At 40.5% G+C, this 20,244-nt stretch overlaps 1 protein-coding gene across 1 annotated transcript; it reads left to right on the top strand.

Annotated features, from left to right (window-relative positions):
- LOC309592098 (sodium/hydrogen exchanger 9B2-like) lies at nucleotides 1-19,063 on the top strand. Its single transcript, XM_082315203.1, has 12 exons — nucleotides 1-77; nucleotides 2,835-2,937; nucleotides 4,544-4,724; nucleotides 6,275-6,445; nucleotides 9,138-9,280; nucleotides 11,198-11,325; nucleotides 12,232-12,407; nucleotides 12,934-13,040; nucleotides 14,214-14,363; nucleotides 16,697-16,805; nucleotides 17,042-17,178; nucleotides 18,187-19,063. Exons 2-12 carry the CDS (start codon nucleotides 2,845-2,847, stop codon nucleotides 18,424-18,426), a joined length of 1,635 nt encoding a protein of 544 aa, XP_082171329.1. The 5' UTR covers nucleotides 1-77; nucleotides 2,835-2,844; the 3' UTR covers nucleotides 18,427-19,063.
- Nucleotides 19,064-20,244: the final 1,181 nt, after the last annotated feature.

A 20,244-nucleotide genomic window follows, 5' to 3' on the forward strand; every position in this document is an offset into this window, starting at 1 on the left:
GCCTGCTGAGGGACCAGCCGGGCCAGAGAGGCTGCACGGGCAGCGGTTCCTCCCCTCCGACCCCCGCCGTTCCCCAGGTGAGTTTTCTGCCCCTCTGCCTCCTTGCATCTCCATCCCCAGCGGCTGGAGGCGGCAGGAGCGGTCAGCGGCGGGCCGCTCGCTGGCGGCGCCGCCAGGGAGCTGCGGGGGGAGGCGGGGAAGGAGGTTGCATCAGGGTTTGCTTGCGCCTTTTCGTAGATGATGATGCGTGGTTTGGGTTGTCTGTCTTTACTTATTCGGAACGTGAGTTGCTCTGGCGGTGGCTGTGGTATTTTATTTGTATTCCTTTCTGTACCGTGCGTGCGCAAAGCAGAACGCTGACAGTCACCAGGGCAATAGAGCTAATGCCATAGGCACGCACATGCTGCCCCGTCAGTCATCTCTCAGCCTCCCCCTCTCTTCCTCCCTACCAATTAAAATCAAGTAAAATGAGAGGATCTAATAAAAGCCTATAATAAAACCCTTTCTTGTTTCAAAATAAGGGAAGTGTATTTTGCAGGGAGGTACTGAAATAAGTCTGTTACTGGCTGGTTTCCATGGTACAGGGCTTAACCCTGTGGTATGAATTCTGCTTCCTGATTTCTCAGTCCCTGATTTTGTTTGTATAGGGGATGAAGTTTAAAAAACAAACCAAAACAAACCCACAAAAAAGCCAAACCAAAACAAAAATAAATCCCCAAAACAAGCAAATAAAACCCACGAACCCAAAAAAACCCACCCTGGTGTGACTAAACTAACTACTCACTTTGGTCTCATTAATCCAACTGGCCGTTGCTTGAAAGCGGCAGTATCGAGAACCTGACAGTGTGAAGACCTGTCACAAAACAGATAAAGACAGCACATTCACTATCAGACTCCTTGTTCACGCCTTGAAACCAGTCCTGCTAAGCAGAACATCCAAGCTCCTTGCTTAGTCAATCTTTTCTTTCCTATACGCTACGATGAACGATGCAGGCATGAGCTGAAGCTGTTGTGCAGTGGACCTGGGTTTCTCAGCAGTATTAACATATTTCGTGTCAACAGCTACATGACCCCAAGAACTGGGACGTTGCTCATGCAAAGCTGGACGGAGAGCAATATCTTTGTCCCTTACTGACACGCACCCCTTTCAGAATCACAAAATTAAGTGCACGTACCCTGGGGAAGTGGCTGGTGATGGGAAGGAAGGAGGCGCTGGTAGGTTGCCGATACTTTCTATTCCAGCTAGTAGACTGGCATTTGTGGATTCCCAGCCCCAATGAAAGGATGAACAATCCTATGAAAAACCCCCAAAGTATCACTTATTTCATTATAAAAAAAACTTTAAGACCACAACTATTTGGTTCCACAAGTAGTAATTAAAGACATAGAAAAGTACTGGAATTTGAGTGAATTAACACTTTACATATAAAAAGGAAAGAAAGGAAAACTATTACCTTAGAACACGTTGAAAGTGTTTGCATATGGCTCTGTATTCTTCCTCTATACCTTGGCCATGTCACAAGCCTGTTCTGTATCAGAACAGATCAAACAAAACCACCCAGGTGTTACAATAGCCTCTGTCTTTGTTCATGTCATCAATCATTCCCATATATCAAACATATTATAAATGGAACGCTTTGGAATTGTGAGAATCGGGTCTCTGATTTGCTTCCAGCAATTTAGCAAGGAAGGAATTTCTTGGCTCAAAAGTTCTGGCTCAGCTTTGAGTGGTGTTTTATATAGCCAGAGCAATGTAAAAGACTTCAAGAAAATGCTGTTAGCGCTGAAATGTAGTTGGTGGAGAATACAGGCACACCTTTACTGTAACAGAACACTAGCAAGCCTTGCCTTCAGATATGTGCATGCAACTCTTGCTGGCTCAGGCCTGTGAATCTACGGTAAATATTTGCACCAAAAAATTCTGACATACAGAACAGTACACTGCCATCTCTCGTTAGCATCTATGGGACGAGACGTGGACTGAAGACATACAATGGCAGTTACCCACAAGCAACTTGGACCTTATTTCCCACTCTGAGGAGTATCTCCACGGGACATAAGCAGTAAAAAAGAGCCATGTTTTATCAGCCTCACCTGAATATGGAGTGCAAGTTGTGCATAGTCCTGATCTTTATTCAAACAGGCATTTTCTGTTTCTCAGATATTCAGTCAATGTGTTCACAAATAGTGATGTCTAACAGAACCATGTTCTTGAAAATTCCCCTGAAAACTAAGCTGGATCTGGTCAGGTTCAAGTTAGGGAAATAGTGTGTCCTCGTGTGTAAGCTTTAGAAACTATAGTTGTTGTTCTTAGCTTTCTGAAATGATCGCTTGCACTGCCATGCACACAGGCCCTGTGACATTTTCAGGACTAATGGTCCTGGTAAGTGGTGTTGCCAGCAAATAACCTTTATCTTGTGCTGACAGGAGGCACAAACAGATATATATATATATATATAGATATTACAGCCATACTTTTAAGGAGTCATGACTTTAAAACTTAGATTTTTTAAATTCTATTTTTATTAGATTTTTTAGATTTTTCTATTTTTATTAGATTTTTTAGATTTTTTTTTAATTCTATTTTTATTAGATTTTTTTAATTCTATTTTTATTAGTGCTTGACTTTGTAAGCTTAATACTGTTGTTCTGTTAGTTTCTGTCTTTTGTACAGCATATGCAGGCATGCAAAAACCATTTACTTCCAAATTGGGCTGTGAGAGTTTTTTCACCTAGTCTATGGGGAAGGAAACAACATCACTGAGAAGTGTTGCATCAGGAAAATAATATTGTTTGCTTCTCTCTAACTTTTCTCCCTTTATTGCTTTCTTTAGGTTTGCAACAATGGTAAAGGAGGATATTGTAAATGATGATGACAATTCTGAGCCATCAGTATGTGAGAGAAATGGCATGATTCCCATGCATGAGAAAAGCGAGGTAATTAATTAGGATCTCAAAGTACAGTTTCAGTCAGAGGAACCCTCCTTTTCCTTTCCTTTTTCTTCCTACATCTGTTAAAATCCCTGCATCTGAAGGGAATACAAAGAGAAATCTCATCAGTTGGGAATGTCTTACAATTAACAAATATTCAGTTTTTAAAAGTCTGTGGTATGTCGGATTGCTGGAAATCAGTTGTTGCAATTTCAGCTTGAAGTGGAAAATGCATCAGCGTAAGTTTTACAATCAGCTATGGAAGAGAATTAAATGGACTTAAGATTGCTTCTTTGCTTTCAAATTGCGCCTACCCGCCCACTTGCTGGAAGTTGTTCATGCATCTCTTCGTTTTTTAATTTAACAAAAATACCCGTCCCCCGCATTTTAAACTTCCATGTGCGTATTTCTAGTGTTGACCTCCGTGGCTTTAAAAAACACTTGCAGTAAACGCAAGTAAAAATAAAATTCTTAATATAAAAGGCACTTTAGAGTAAACATATAAGATTGACTGTAAAGACAATTACCATGTGGCGTGTCTTTATACACGTGGGTAGCGGGTGATCACAGAATCACAGGGTAGATAACCAAGTAACTCCACACTGAAGGCTCACAAGATTTGTGTTCCAACTGTGACTCTGAGTAAAGGATATATATATCTATATCTATATATATCTCTCTCTCTCTCTCTCTAGAGAGAGAGATGAGACAGAAAAATAATGGGAAACGTGGAACTATTACTGGAGGAGGGCCAAACCACAGTATAGGCAAGAATTCCATGTCCACGCTATGACAATGAGTTGACATGAAGGTGAATAATCATAGGGGAAGGTAGATGAATAACTTGTCAAAAATAAGACCCTAAAATGAAGTGAGGCATAGATCCAAAAATGGTCAAAAAGTGCTTTCGCTATGCATATGGATGAGTAGATGAATCAGTATAAGAGAACAGCTTCAAGGAACCATTCTTCAAGCAAATAACTCCCAGGGTAGTATTTCTCCTTCTCTGCCTTGACTTACCAGCTTGAGCCTTCCAGCAATGGATCATGTGAGTAATGCTTGCACTGGCCAGCTCTTCTGTTTCTTTCATCTTTGTCTAATCGCAAGCAGGTTTTGTTATTTTGGTTCAAGACTTTGCAACAGAAGTTATTCAGGAGTTATATTAAAGACACTGTCTCACTGGAACAATGCTCATCTTTAACTGTATTGTGGAATCCAGTCTGGAAGCAGAACCCTATCAAACTGTAGAAAATATTGATAAATACTTAGCTCGTGTACAAGACAAGCTGAACCTGGCCTGTTAATATTGTTTCTTCATCAAATATGCTGATATTGTTGCTGAACAGATGGTATTTGTATTGGGACAGGAGTCCTGTCAGTCGCAGATGAAAAGGCAAATGTCCCGCAGTCTCTCACATGCAGTTCTTTGTGCAATGCAAAACCAAACGCGTAACCAAAAATCCCAAATATACAATGCTGGACCATTCCTACAGTGATTGTGTAGTTAATGTAGTCATCTGTAGATGGCACGGATCTAGTGCATCACAGCCGATTTCAAGTCTTCAAATGTACACAGTGCCACTTCTGAGAGAGTCTTATTGTTTTCCTTCAGGAGGGACCAACAGATGCTAAAGGTACTGATGGGAACACACAAACAGAAGAAACTGCTCTCTTGAATCATCGTGCTCAGCAGCCTCCAGAAGCAGCAGCAGGGTCTTCAATACCCGCAAGAACATGGAGGCAAATATTTACTTGTCCTCCTCAGGGTTTGCTGGCCCAAACAGTGACAAACGGTATGTGAGAAAGACAGCGTTTAATTAAACTGAGAAATGGCAAATGAAGTACTTGTTTCTCTGGATGTGATGATATCTGTCCATTGTCCTTGAAAACAATGAAGGGAAATAGCTATGTTTTACACATCACACTTTTGTTTCAATGTTTTAGCAGAAAAAAAAAATGAGGTGAAACAAAGATTTGAATGTATAGTTTTTGTTCTTCTATCCTCTCTTCTGTGTTTAACATGGTAGGTGTGTTTTTGCATTCAAAATTGTTTTCATCAGACGAAAGACCTCCTAATTCTTGGTTTGATGGTTTGTTTTGGCGTGAGAGCATTAAGATTATTATAAGCACAGTGGCATTTTTTGGCACACTGGATGGCTTTTTGTTGAATTAAGGCAAGAAATATAAGACTTTGCAGTGATACATTCTTTTGTTTCTTAATACCCCAGGCTTGCAAAGCCAAGAATCCTAACTACAAGGCAAACTGACCCATTCTGTTTAAGATTTGCCCTGCACTGAAGGCTCACAGAAGAGAATGGCTGGCTAACCAGTTATTTCAGACTTTTCATAACAAAGGACGCTTCCTGTGGCTTTGACTGCTTCCACAGCCTCTGTTCTCTCTCACTTGGGATTCCTAGGCTTTTCTGTTTGGAAATCTACTGGTCTTCCCTTTGCCACCCGTCAGCCTCAAATAAGATTAAGACTAATTAGTAAGATTAAATCCAATCTGAAAATGCAATATACTTTCTTATGATTACGAGAAGGGCAATTTATTAACACATTTTTTTCCTCTCCTTCAGTCTTCTGCTTTTATCCAACAAGAACAGGCATGCATAGACATAACTGCAGGGACAGATCTGGGAACCTGGAAAAAGCACAATATTTTCACATATTTTACAAAATTTTTACATATTTTTATAAGATTTTCACTTAATGTTCTCATAATATTTTTCATGAAATTTTTTTTCCCCTGTGTATTATCCCTCTTTGATTGCTGTATCAAGGGAAGTATCTGTACTACTTCAGGCTTTCCAGAGACATGACCTTCTTCAGGTTTTTTTCTTTTCCCCAGGGATAGCAATGTATTGCACAAGCACATCCAGCCAAAAAATGATACTTAAATTCTTCTAAAAATTAGACTGGAATTGCAGTCATTAGCTCAAAGATACGCCAGGCTGTACAGCAGCAATTTCTTACTGTAGTTCTGAAGTAGCTGAAGGAAGATAAGCAAATGCAAGATAAGGTAGTGAAAGTCTTTGCTTTAAGTTTGGGGCCTGCTAAGTGCTTTCCACAGTGGCCCAAGGGCCACTCAGTACTTTTTGGTCCCCAATGATGTTCCTGCTACCATTTTTTAAAGTATCTTAGCATCTATAAAATCAGAACATCAGTTTAGGGAGTATCAAAGATTAAACACGTTATGATTAAACTAATTTTTAAGGTAAGTGATTTTACTTCTGAAAGTCATGGTACCTTTTTCCTTAGTAGAAAACCAAATGTGATTTAATAGCAGCCAAAGTTGTCCCTGAGAGATGATTAAAGATGAATATTTCTTGTTTTGTTGCAGTTGCAATTGTGGTCCTGGTTTGGGCTGTGGTTTGGTCCATCACTGGGACTGAGTGTCTCCCAGGTGGAAACCTGTTTGGAGTTCTGTTTCTTTATTTTTTTGCTGTCATTGGAGGTAAAATTTTTGGATTCATTAAAATACGAACACTACCTCCTCTCCCTGCTCTTCTGGGTAAGATATCCTCTTCCTTCTTTTCTTCCTGCATATTTGTGTTTAAACTGTCAAGTAACACCTGCATGCTAGATATGTTTGGATTGGGAACAAACAAACTGCATCACGCGCAAAATCTGTAGCTTTTCCAAGTGACTGTTATCTGGTCCTCTCCAAGAAGGTGCAAAAGCCCCCAAACTGGCTCAGGTGAAATAGCCTGTGTGTTACTGAGGCTCTCCTCTTAATTCTTTGCGGGCCAGAGAACTGTTTACCTACAGATTGAAAAGTTATTTTCCTTCAGTCACCTCTGTCACAGTTACTTAAAATTTGGTTTTAATAGCACAAAACAGGAGTCTTAATCTGGGCCTCCTGTTACAGTAGAAGAACTAATTCATAAGGAAATTATTGCTGAGCTGTTTCACATGTGTATCGCACAATGAAAATGTTTTCCAAAGAAAATAGGAATTCCCTATTACTGGTAATCCAAAGCAATTTCTTCCTTCTCCTACCTTTATCTCAAGATAACTGAAACCTGAGAAAATAAATTCACCACAAGGAATAATTCTTCTGAAGAGAGTTATTTTCAATCAATCATAACATTGTTTTTCATATCAACATCTTATTCTATTTTACACAAAAATGCAAAATAGAAATGGGAGATGAAAATGACATTAATTTTGACATCATCAGAACCTTTTCAGACTTCTCGCCTAGAGGAAGTTTTGGTTAGATCAGTACAATATCGTGATGTTAACAAAGGTGAAAAACGAAGCTCCAGGTTCTTCTCACCGGCTGTATACTGCCCCCTTACTGTGCTTAGTGCAGAAATGAGTAAAGCTGTTGACGGACGGTAAAACTTCATGGCAGAGTGGGCTACAAATATCTGCCTGTAGTGCACGGATGGGATTTTGTAACCTGCATAGCTGGTGCTGTGCCTCACACAGTAGCACTGCTTACAGAAGGGATGGATAGCTTCACGTACAGCTCTGTCCAGGCAGCATGCGCGTTTGTGCGCTGCTTAGTTTCACAAGCAAGAAAAAATTCAAATGAGAGGGAGGGAAGTTTTGCATATAGCTTGCATGCCTGCAATAATATGAACACAGAATGTAACACACAGGGAGTCTGGCCTTTCTAACTAAACACCCCCCCTTTTGAAAAAGAAAAAAAGTTTCTGACCATTTGGATTCTACTTTTTTTAATTACATCTGTATGTAAAAGCTATGAGTTGAGCATGAAACTGCTTGTCAGACAGGTAATACTGAACAACAGAAACTTAAGCATGACAGCACATGTCTGTAGAGTTGCTTAGGACGGAGTTCATTGTTCAGATCCCCAGTCTTTGTGGAAAATTGGAGAAATCGGTCAGTCAGAAGAAGAGATGGACAATGTCTTTGAATATTCTTTTTTACACGAAAAATACAAATCTTGTATTCTTACATGCCTTTAATCCACTTGTGCTAGGTGCAGTTGAGTGTAATGTGGCTGGCTGAGCACTTAAGCACCTTATAGTGAGCCTCTGAGGAAAAAAGGAGTGAAATTGCTACTGAAACAGTCACATAGTATATTTTAGGTATACATTGCAGAGAGATTTCTGCAGCAGGCAACATAGAGCAGAACAGTGAAGATATCCTTTGAGGTGGAGTTTTTTGCTTTAAGTAGATTTCTAGATAGGGGTAGCTCTACTGACTTGGACCTCAAGTAAACATTGCAAAGAGCGTGTGATTATTATGCTAGCCTGATATAATTGTCATGAGGTACTGCAAATTAATTATGCCAGTTTTTTTTCCGGGAGGTGGTGGGAAGAACGGTGACCGAAAGTTTAGCATGTTCCAGAACAAAACAAGTCCACAGCCAAGGCTCACACCAAGCTGGGACCAACCCAAGCACAGTGTTTGTTTACTTTTTGTCTTTTTTGGTTTCCTCTTTCTTAACATGGCTAATATAAAATTATGCCACAAAAATGTATCTTTGAATCATCAGGACCTACAATGAATCTCTGCAGATCTATATTTAAAGTCCTCCTTTCCTGTACTTTTCTGTATCCTTCCAGAACTACAGTTCTGATAGCTTTGCAGGAAGTCTCTGATTAAACAGTTTTGCTAATATTTGCAAAAGGTTGGATCTTGCAAGTAGCTCAAATAAAGAACAAGAGCAAGTTCCTGATTTTCCCCCCTTTTTTTTCCTCTCTTTGTATGAGTCATATTGCCAGAGCATTTTAAAATGTCTAAGTTAGTCCATGATTAGCTGTTTTAGATTATATTTCCCAATGAACTCAGCATTATGGTTCCTGTCATACCTGCATTTCTTACACCTAAGAGGATTTTTAACAATTTCCAACTTCTGAGATAAATACGCAATATTAGACGGTCATCCTCTTTCCATGTTAAAACAAGCTAACAAGAAAAATATCTTTAAGGACGCAGAGGTGTCTTTGCTTATGGTAAGTGTGACCTGCGCCTGGTGAACAAAGCTGAATTCTGTTGACTCGCACTAAAGCTACGTGTTCTTAGGCCACTTTCATTGCTTTAAACACGTCTCTCTCTTTCCATGACTCAGTCCCCATCATTAATGCATGGCTAATAATTCAGAACATGAATTGTTTCTTTTTCTCTCATAAATACATAATATGGTGTCTATTTTTAAGAATTCTATGCAAGCTTTTAGTGCAATAAAAGCAAATCATTTGACAGGAGCTTGTTTGTTTTCATTTAAGGGATGCTACTTGCTGGTTTCCTAATCCGAAATACCCCGTTCATTAGTGACATCGTCCAGATAAACCTACGCTGGTCTGTAGCCCTGAGGAATATCGCTCTTTCCATTATCTTGACCCGAGCAGGACTCGGCCTGGATCCAAAGGTATGGCACCAGCCATTTGTGTGAGGCAAAGTATACAACAACCCTCAAAAAAAATTGAGTAATTCGTTCTGTTAAAAATATTGAACTGTTCAGTCTTAGAGGAGCTGCAAATTAGAGCATTACAGAAAGTATAGTTTCTATTGCATAATCATATGTTAATATTAGCAGTTGGATTCGTAGAGTAGGCAAGCAATCCAAAAAATACCTGAAGAAAACTGATTTTATGACTATTTTCCCTCTTGCCTTAAAGAAATTTCATGAATTTTGTGAGCAGAGCATCTTGAGCTCCATCATGGTCTGTCAGGGAGAGTTCACGCCCCCTGACAAACTCCTTGTCAGTTTACACTGACAAACTAAAACAAGTAATGGAAGGGATCCCCAGTCCTTGAAAGAATGTTGCTTGTGTTGACACCAATCAAAAAAAAAAAAAACCCACCAACCAAAAATCCAAACCTGTGTGTCATTTTTACTTTTTTCTCTTCTTTTTTTTTTTTAATCATTGCCATTTTAATGCAAATATATTAATTGCAAAGATGAGTCCTGCTGCACCACAGAAACAATGCTTCATATCACAATAAAGCCCATAACACTTCTGTGAACAAAAAAATAGTCTTCCTCCACACACTATGAAATGTCATGTTCCACAAATTAATGAATGCAAGGCTTTGCTTGATCAAAATCAGCCGGCTGAAATAAAGCTGTACCATATTGGCCCCTATCTATTTAAGGGGCCACTTAAAGTTTATATAAAACTTAGGTCAAGTATAGCTAGTTCAGAACAACTAAACTGATATTTCTTAACCAAGATGAAAACTAGGGAGTTAGTTGCCAATGCTTCAAATATTTAGGAAAACAGGGTTTTGTCATTCTTGAAAAATGCCTGGTTTCTTAGATTACTATCATCCATTTTTCCAAGACATTGAAGCTTGTATGAACATGGACTGTGTGTTGTTACACACAGCTTGGATGCCCAGTTCTGTGAGACTGCTTTTCTTTCTATTCCGTGATGACTTTTTTTGCCTTCATTTTTGACTCATTTTTCTCCCATGCAGCAATTGAAACTGTCATTTGGACTCTGTATGTAGCAATGCTTTGATGCAGTTACAATTGCTCCTCATGCAATTGAAGCTGTGAAGACAAAGATGTCAGTTGCTCTGGTGATTCTCAGCCCTAACTATGCTGGGATAAACTGCCCTGGTACAAAGTGCAACTCGTTGATTTATTTATTGTTTTTTCCCAGGTCAAAATTAGGGACCTGTCCTAACAGAGTCGTGTTTGTGACTAACTATTAAAGGCAGCTGTTACAAGTAAATACTCTGTTTTAGAGAAGCTTTTGAATGGAAGTTTCTGAGCCAAGTGGAACTTAATCTGCTCTGGGTATCACGTGAGAGACAGCTGAAAGAGATGCTTGGCTCCTTGCACCAAGTTTATGTAGTTCTACAACTTTTCATGATTCGTTCATGGATTTGGGGATAATTTTTTGGGGGTGCTCATGCAACATGGGGGATTATAGCAAAATCTTTTGTGGATGGAGCAAGTGACCTCAAGTAACTGTGGGTAAGTCAGCTGGGTTGAGAGTGCACTTTTCAAATGGATCCCAGCTAGTCCAGCCTCCCACATTTAGTTTGCTCTACACAAGAAGCCAAACAGAATTCTCTGCCGCTTCTTCCTGTGATGTGCAGGAACCTTGTTGAAGCTAGATTCAGTGGGTTTCACTGCCACACTTGGAATTTTATATCCAAATCCAGTTGTGCTTGAGTCTATCTATCTCTGGCTTAGACCATGTAAAGTTGTCATATCTTGTACTGCAGCTCAGAGGGGATTCTTTTAATAAACCATATCAGATCATAAATGTATTTCCTCTCTATAAAGCCAAGGGTACTGATACTAATGTCTGAATGTGCTTTTATATTGCAGGCTCTTAAGAAACTCAAAGCAGTCTGTTTACGGCTTTCTTTCGGACCATGCATCTCAGAAACATGCACAGCTGCTGTTCTTGCCTACTTGTTCATGCATTTGCCATGGCAATGGGGATTTATATTAGGGTAACGTACTCTCTTTTCTCCTGTATGACAAAGGTGCCTGTTTTCATGCTACAGTTAAATGATCCAAGTGCAGTTAGTTCTCTGCGCCAAGCAGAGACCTCAGTTTAATGCCAGTTAGGAAGCTGTGCGTAGCCCCGCTGGTTGTTTGCTTACCATTCATGTCTGGCTCTGTGGCTAATTTAAAGGTCACATTTCCAGGCTGTGGAGGAGTACTTGCATCATTGCTCTTCTGTGTTTGTGATGTGGTCACTTGAAGAAGAAACAAGGATGGTGCAGTCCCTAAGTCTTTAACCACAACACAGGGGGCTTTTAGGGACAGAAAATGATACTGCAGTTTGGAGAATCTTCATGCTGGAATTCAGAATTTCCCTGAAGAGAGACGCACATACGACAGTCTTCCTGTCACAAGTCAAGAATAAGGATATGGCATGTTATATTCTGGAGTGATATCCTTGAAGAGAAAACCTTTTCCATCTAGTTCTATCTAAACTGGGGGACTTGGTCCGGACCCATATACTGGAGCAAAATGGATGAACTTCTCCTCTGCCACGCACTGATTTTTATGAGAAGCAACCAGGCTACTGAGTCATAAGCATGTCTAGATCAGGTTCCTAAATTAGACAATCAAGGCATATATCACGGAGCATAACTGGCCTGCAGTGTAGACTCAAGTCTTAAGTCTGTGGAGCCCTTTACTTTTAATACGATTGAGTTGGGCAGGAAGTAAAAGCTGATTGCAAATCTGCATAGAAATATCCCTGCTTGTTCTTAGCAGGGAAAGGTAAGGAGAATACCTCATGTAAAGGTCTGTTTATTTATACTTAAAAAGAATTGGGGTCAGACCATTTTGAAGTTTTTTAGTTCAGTGCTTTCTTTTTAAGAGAGGCTGAACCCCTGTGTTTTCAGTTTTGTTCTAGGTGCAGTCTCCCCTGCTGTGGTGGTTCCCTCAATGCTGATTTTACAAGCTGGGGGATATGGGGTGGAGAAAGGCGTCCCAACTTTGCTAATGGCAGCTGGCAGCATTGATGACATTCTGGCTATTACAGGCTTCAACACTTGCCTTGGGATGGCTTTCTCTTCCGGTATGCTGGTTAATCTGTACGTGGTGAAATCCAGAACAAACAGTGATATTTTGAGGAATGTGTGCTCTGTTATGACTGACTGGTTTGTAACTTAATGCCATCTCCTTATAAAGTTCATGTATGGACTTGAATATTGAGAGGGAAATTACCTATGATCAAAAGTCTCGGTGTAACATTGTCTGCCCTGAGTTGTGGGTCACATCAGCTTTCAGAGAACATTTTTCCCTGTCTGCTCCCTCAGCTGCCAAGTCTGGTACCTGCATGCCCAATGTAAGTGCTTTCAAATTTCCATGGGTTTGGCAATGTTCTCGCAATGGCTCTTTCTCTGGCTTCTCTGGCACGCTTTCTTGGCATGAGCTTGCACTATCCAGTTGTTTCAGGGTCATAGGTTCCTCCTGAACCCCTTTACTCCCAAGTAATTTAAAGCAGACACTGTCCTGGAATCGCCCTTATAGGTCTACAGGGTGGTTTGTGCGTGAAGGGTCTGTGTATGGCTTACTGAACCTGTTTTTCTTTTGCCAAATAGGTTCTACCCTATACAATGTGCTCCGTGGAGTGCTGGAGGTTGCTGTTGGCATAGCAGCTGGGGGGATTCTGGGAATGTTTGTTCGGTATTTCCCAAGCCACGATCAGGTAAAAACCCAGTAAAAAAAAACTTCTTATAAAATAGAGATTCTTTGCTAAGGGATGATACTCGTAAGTTATTAATTTCTAAGCATCATGTGAAACTGCTTTTGGGAAAAGCTGTGTACAGTGCTAACAGCTTCCAGGTTGCAAAGCCTATCAAGTGAGGATGTGTTTTATAGGTGATTACTTGTTTACTGCAACAGTAACAACGCATGATATCATAGTCCTTCCTGATGCAGAGTTTGGAACCCAGTTCACCATCCTGCTCTCATTGAAGGTGATGGAAATGTCCACACGTAAAGGAGAAAGGGTCTGATACCTGTTTCAGGCAGTAAAACATTCATCAATTAGATCGATGTGTGACACATTTACTTCTATAAGATGTTTCCGGTAGGCCTAAGATTAAAAAAAAGTAAAGCGGACAGATTGTGGGCTTTAAGTGATTGGGCATATCCTTAATGCTAATTCAAATGTGTTACTTTCAATAAAAATTAAACTTCTATAAAGTGGTAAATGAATTTACTATCAAGGGGCAATTAAGTGAACAGAAAATTGTGGAAGAAAGTAGGTATGTTCTGGACTACTGAAGGCAATTTGCAAAGTATCTGTTGCCCTCAGTGGGATGAAATTTTTCTCTTATTAAACAATGTAAGAAGTGTGGTACAGGAGCCAAAGAGATAAATAGAAATGGGGAACAATGGCAGAGAGAGAACTGTCTGCTGTGAGATCACATAAGACTAGACTGTCCCTGTCGAAAGTTTGTATGACTTCTCCTTAAAAACATCTAGTGGCAAGGATTTCACTTCTCCTTGGATAAACTGTTCCAGTACTTGACTGTACAGGTAGAAAATCCTGTTATCACAGAGTTGAAGCAGGGCTGTTAAAATAGAGCATCATGTTCCTTGTGATACAAAAAGCCTTTTGACAATAAGATTTTGGATGGGCAGAGGAAAGAAAATATTAAATTTCCAAAATTTTAATTTCTTAGGAATTAATGTCCAAAAAAACCTTCAACTGAACCAAATAGTTCGAGTCTCACTTGGAAGCTTTGATTCTTTCACAATGGTTAATGGTAATTGTTATTTTCAAATTGCAATTTTCAAAATTAACAGAAGTAATCTTCTTCCTCCATTTCTAAAAGAAATTTACTTTTTTGTTTGTCTCTTTCCTTGGCTGCAGGCATCTCTGGCGTGGAAGAGGACATATTTTGTACTTGGGCTGTCCATGTTTGCTGTTTTTGGCAGCATCTACTTTGGCTTCCCTGGATCAGGAGGGCTCTGCACATTAGTCTTAGCTTTTGTTGCAGGTGTGGGATGGTCTGATGAAAAGGTAAATGTTTACATAAAGAAGCATACCATACCAAAACTCCTTTGAATGCACACCTTGACAGGAGTTTGAATTTCTGTCAGGAGTGGTAATGGTGCATTTATGAAGCTTTAGGGGGTGTACGGATTAAAAAAACCAACATTCTCCGTTTATTTTGGAATTCTTTAACATTTAGCATGACAGAAAGTATGTGAATATATATCGATACAGAGCCTAACAGACTGACAGAGAAATGCTCACAAGCTTTTCTTAGACATCTTAAGCCATGTAAAGGAGATTTAGTTATCAAGGTGCTTGACTGGGAATCCAAAGCTTTATGTTCCAGCTCTGTGAGTGTCTGTAACCTTACACAGTCACTTTATGGTAAGATTAACAAACAGGTGTCCAAAATACAGTTGTGCAAATGGCCTGAATGCCCTGAGGTTTTGTTCCCTGTGGTTTTGAGGGGTGAAATGGAAAATAGTAATTAACCATCATCTCTCATCTTTCCCAAATCCCAGCCAGTGTATTGTGGATAAATTAGAGAGCAGGGTGCCCACAATAAATGGTGATATAAGGCTATATAAAAACCATACAAAAGACTGCTTTTTAGTCACTTTCTCTTAACTGCTAAGCCTGCTTCCTCTTACTGTCGCTGCCGCACTGCATTTCTGTACCTTGGGATGTCTCGCTGCCTCTTTTGCTTGATACCATCTATGCTTAATGTTTTGAGGGCATCTCTCTCTCCACAGTTGTAGCCTTGTGACATGCAGTAGGAGAAGGGGAGAAGAGAAAGGAAAGGGGATCAGATATAGCAGAGTCTGCATTATTATCCCCATCCAGACCCTGACTTCAGTAACATCTCAAGGTTTGTTAAAACAACAAAAAAGAAACCATGGTTTCTATTTAAAGTATTACATTGTTGTCCAATTTTAAAAGAAGAAAAACTCATCTTGGGACTTAACTACTTAAGGACATTACAACTGATAAAGCTCTCTATTGAAAAGCTGTTAAACCATTTCAGAAGGGAGGACCTTAAAAGAGTATATGCAGTCTATAAATGCTTCGCTTAAATTCTTTTGATCAGTGAATGAAGCTTCTTGGCCTTAAGGATGTTGATTTCAAACGCCTTAGCTCTCTTTTATCAGATACAAAGATGTCTGCATACTGTATACTCAATATATTACCAAGGTTTTTCTGCTGAGCCTCTCAAAGGCCACTGTCTCCTACTGTCCCTGGTGGAAGTCACTTGGCAAATACTGTCCACAGAGAACAAGGAACATTGTACCTATTGCTGGAGCAGTTAAATGGGCAGTAAACAGACTGAAATAATGCAAACATCTGTAAAGAGGATTTTTTTTTTTTTTCCCCCAAAAAAGACAAGGGTGAGATAACAGGGAGAAATGAGACAAATAAAGAAAAATGTTTAGAGGTCTGTATATTTTCACCTCATTCTCTTTAAGATTACAGAAGTTTTTGTATTGCAGTCATCTACCATTCCATTGACTGAAGAGCAAGAGGTGTTGCAGGATCAGTCCCAGAAAGAATACCAAGGACAGGACATGTCTAGGCCCTGGACTGATTATTAAGTGACAGAGCACTGCACTTATATTTTACACACACACCAGCCTGAAGGTTCATTTGCTATTGGGGAACTCAATTAAAAAGGAAGTGCTATTAGATATGCTACATGTACCTCTTCACGTAAGTGGAAGATTCCTGTTTATCCTGGCAGCAGTTGTTCTAGGAAAATTGTACGGTGTAAACAGAAGGAGAAAAGATGGCTTTGCCTTTATACGGTACATCGCACTGGAAAGTTCAATCCTTTTTGCAAGTATGGCATTTCAGACTTGCTCAGTCTAACTTTGCTCCTGCCCACATGGAGACAAGCCTCTGAGTGCAGTGCAAGTGGAGTTAGGTCATGACTGAAACAAAATTTTGAGGGTCTGACTCTGCTCAGATACAAATGGAAGAACATGTTTAAGCATGCAGTTCCCAAAGGCTCAGAAACTTCATGGCAAACCTGTTCAAATTACATCTTCCTAAATATTGAAAATCAACTATGCTTTATTTTCCTCCTCTTGTCTGCAAATTGCTCTGTTACTGTTCAAACATCAGTGATTTTTATTTCTCTTCTTGAGATAGCAAGTATTTATTTACTAGCAGAGCTAGACACAATCTGACCTTCAAAAGGTGTGCAACTGATTTTGAATCTTTTATTATTAGGTCAAAGAAGGAGGAGCAATTCTGGACAATCTTTATGATACATTTTCAGTTTGTCCTTTGATTAATTAAATGTTGTGTCAACTTGGCCATATTTTTGTGAATCTACAAATTTATTTTTGTTTTGATTGCAGAGGGAAGTAGAAAAAATTGTGGCAGTTGCATGGAATATCTTTCAACCTTTTCTTTTTGGTTTAATTGGAGCAGAAGTATCTGTTACATCTCTTAGGCCTGAAACTGTTGGTAAGATCATTCACTAATTATCCAGCTTTCATTACTAGCTTCCAAAGAATCTCTATGAGGGAATCTAAAGCAAAGCAGACTACGGCTGACCCCCCCCCCCTTCAAATCACACACAGCACCCCCCCCACCCCCCCCCAAAAAAAAACAACTGTATTGTAAAGCTACAGTTTTAGGTGGCTTACTCCCCTCAGGCACCTATGCACAAAAGTACTGAGAAGTGTTTGTCTTTGTTTCAGGGCTCTGTGTTGCTACAATAGGCATTGCCCTAGTTGTGCGAATCATAGCAACGTTCCTGATGGTGTGTTTTGCTGGGTTTAATTTCAAGGAGAAAGTATTCGTCTCACTGGCGTGGATTCCCAAAGCCACTGTCCAGGTAAACAGTCCAACATCACTTTCGTTCCAGGCTAAATCTATTGTCCTTAGCAAAGCTCCTCGTAACTAGCACAGCAGTAAACAGGGAGAGGATCAGGCTCAATAACAGCAGAGTGTAGTATATGGACCGTTCGTATTCTAAACAGCCCTAAGTCTGCTTGAAAAGTGCACGGAGAGCTTTCTGTGTGAAGCTGTATTGCTTGCACCCTGGGTTGTGCTCTTAATAATGACAGAGAATTGTACATATATCATAGGAAGTTTAACTATTTCTCAGCTATTGTGGGTTATTGCGCATTTACATACAGATTCTGAGAATTCTCAAAACAAAGGTAAAAGTGTTTCCCTCTTACCCCACATGAAGTGTCTGCAGGGACGGTAACACCAGAGGCTCAGAACGGGTTTTCAGTTTGTGGTCGTTTTAGTAAGGGGCAGTCTGACAGCCATATTGCTAGAGAAGCCTCAGGCTGGCTGCATTCCTGCTCCTTTATTTCAGTGATCATTTAGTCTTAGACTTAATCATTTAAGTCATTTAGACTTTGCCTCAATAGCATGATTACTTGCAAACAACAGCTAAGAATCAGAACAGGCAAGGATTATTGCAAGATTTGTGAACTAAATTTTTAGAAGCTGCTACTAGTTGACTGCTTTCAGGACACATTCTCAAGGTGTGGCATTTTAACAGCTGCAATATGCAATATACCGGCCCATTTCATTAATCACACATTCTCCAAAAATGTGGATAAAATGGCAGTTAAGCAATGTTCTTCACAGGAGGGAACCACCCAGATAAACTCATGAGCTTAGGAAATTTGAAGTGTAGCCAAGTGAAAATTGTTCTTGTAGGTGTAATATAACATTTACTTTTCTACGTACTGCCTAGAAACAAATGGGTTGAATGTACTAAAGATGTCAAATTTATGTTAAATGTTGACTGATGATTAGTCCCTATTTTCCTCTTTCGGTGCTAAAGGTTACTTGATCCATATTAGCAATGCTTTCTTTCCTGCAGGCTGCAATAGGTTCCCTTGCCCTGGATACAGCAAGAAGTCATCAGGATGAACAACTGGAAAAGTATGGCATGGATGTACTGACAGTAGCTTTCTTGGCTATCTTGATCACTGCTCCAATTGGAGCCCTGGGTATTGGCTTGGCAGGGCCCAGACTTTTGCAGAAGGCTCAGACAAATAGCAAGGAAGATGAGGAAGGTGCTGAGGTTGGAGAAGCAGCAGAGGCCTGTGAACCTTCGTAAGACAGACAACTACGGGAATATGGTCCTTCAGCTCTTACACCTCTGTTGAGTAAACACAGTGTGTCTGTAATCCTTCTGGAGGAAACAAAAACAAGTATCAATCAGTTATGTCTGCTATTTTAAAAGCAGCCCTGGTGGAGTTTTATAAAATATTTTTATGTGTTGATGGTGCCTTCAGAGATTAAACAGCTGAAAATACAGTGAATAGGCTGGCCAGGCAGTGAGTCACTGAGAAGTCAGCAGTCAACGGTTACTTGAAATGCATGGGTGTGAGGCCAGGGAGAGGATCAGAATTGTTCAGGCATGGAGTGGAGTCATGAGGTGGAATATATTCACAGAAGAAAATGGAGGCTAATGTGAATAACTTCTTGATGGTTGAAACTGGGCTGTGAGATGACAAGTTCAACAGCTCAAAGAATGCAACTGCTGAATTAGAGACTGCTGACACACAGTGAATGAGTCCTGCCGCAGGTTGGTGATTCCCTCTCCTTCCTCATTCAGGTTCCAAGAATTGCCTTTTCCTATTGCCGTTTTTCCTCACAGCTCATGCACTCCTTTGTGCCTTCAAGGGACTATCAGCTTGGTCATAGCAAGAAACAGCAAGTGGTACTTATGTGCTGAAAGAGACAGTTGGGTCCATCAGGGACTGTGGTAATACAGGTGGTGCTGGTAGAAAAAAGGACTGAGCTTGAAAAGGGGATGAGGGTTGTGGGGAGGCTATAAGGACTGGGAAAGGGTTGTATGGGATTGGGATGGCTGCTTCTTCACACAACATGGTGTCAAGGGAGGGAAAGCCAGCTTTTCAGCCACCGAGAGTGGCTGTGTTCTGGTGCTGGCTGCTGCAGGACGGAGGGGAGAGCTCCTCTCGGGTGGGGTTTGCTGACAGGGCAAGGCCAAGGTGGCAATGCGTTGTCCCTTTCTTCCTCAGTTCCTCTTGGGGAACTCGGCAATAGCAGCAGACCTCTCCTCAAATCAAGATTCATGGGTCAGCCGGGATCTCCTTTGCTTTGTCCTAAGTTAATACTCATCTGACGGAGACAATGCCATGATGAGGTCCTTCTTACATCTGCATCTGGATAACTGCAGCAAAGAAAACCAAGTATTTGCTAAAAATATAGCCAGGTAGTGCTCATTTTTCCAAGAGGTGTCTGGCTGGATTGACTGTGGAGAGTGGAGGCCTCTCAGATTTGCCAGGGCATTTTTTACCTCTGATTGATGCAGGAAAAAACTAATAGACTTTAAATGAACAGCCTTGAAAATGCAGTGCTGAGAGGGATAGTACAAAGTGAAAGGAGCCTCACCTACCTTCAGAAAGGCTGCTGTGTGAAGGCAGGTGTCATGAGGAAGCAGCGTTCAGGACACAGCGCTAGCACCCTCGGCACATACCCACGGGTCCTGCGGGTCTTTCCAGAAACACAAGTTGTGTGCGGCTGTGGATCATGGTAATGACTGGCAACGCTCGTGTCGAATATCTTGCCAAAACATTTCACCAGGGGGAGCAAAAAGCTCAAATGTAGTTTTCTTCATTTTATTTAATGTCGATGCCTCCTGCACAGTCAGTTGCAATATAGTTCACATTTGATTTTCCCACTCCCAGAAGACTTTCCTTTCTCTTCTCCTTGACTGTCCTAAAGCCAGGAGTAAACCTCCTCTGTTGATCAAAATCCTTCTCTTGCCTTTAGCTTTGGTATCAGTTAGGGTTTAGTATTGACCTGTTACAGATACCAGCGAATCTTTATTACTCTGCTCTGTTTTGTACAGCTAGCTCCGAGTAGGCCATTCCCAGCTCCATTCTGAGGCATGGAGTCAGTACAGCAC

Source organism: Platalea leucorodia (genome assembly GCF_965183815.1).
Source record: "Platalea leucorodia genome assembly, chromosome: 6".
Classification (NCBI taxonomy): Eukaryota; Metazoa; Chordata; class Aves; order Pelecaniformes; family Threskiornithidae; genus Platalea; species Platalea leucorodia.

Bases quoted from the DNA above. Each gene is read 5' to 3' on its own strand.
- LOC309592098 (XM_082315203.1), top strand. From the start codon at position 2,845: ATGGTAAAGGAGGATATTGTAAATGATGATGACAATTCTGAGCCATCA. The intron at 6,446-9,137 runs GTAAGATATCCT...TTTTCATTTAAG, and splicing joins TCCTCTCCCTGCTCTTCTGG to GGATGCTACTTGCTGGTTTC. The intron at 12,408-12,933 runs GTATGCTGGTTA...TTTGCCAAATAG, and splicing joins TGGGATGGCTTTCTCTTCCG to GTTCTACCCTATACAATGTG.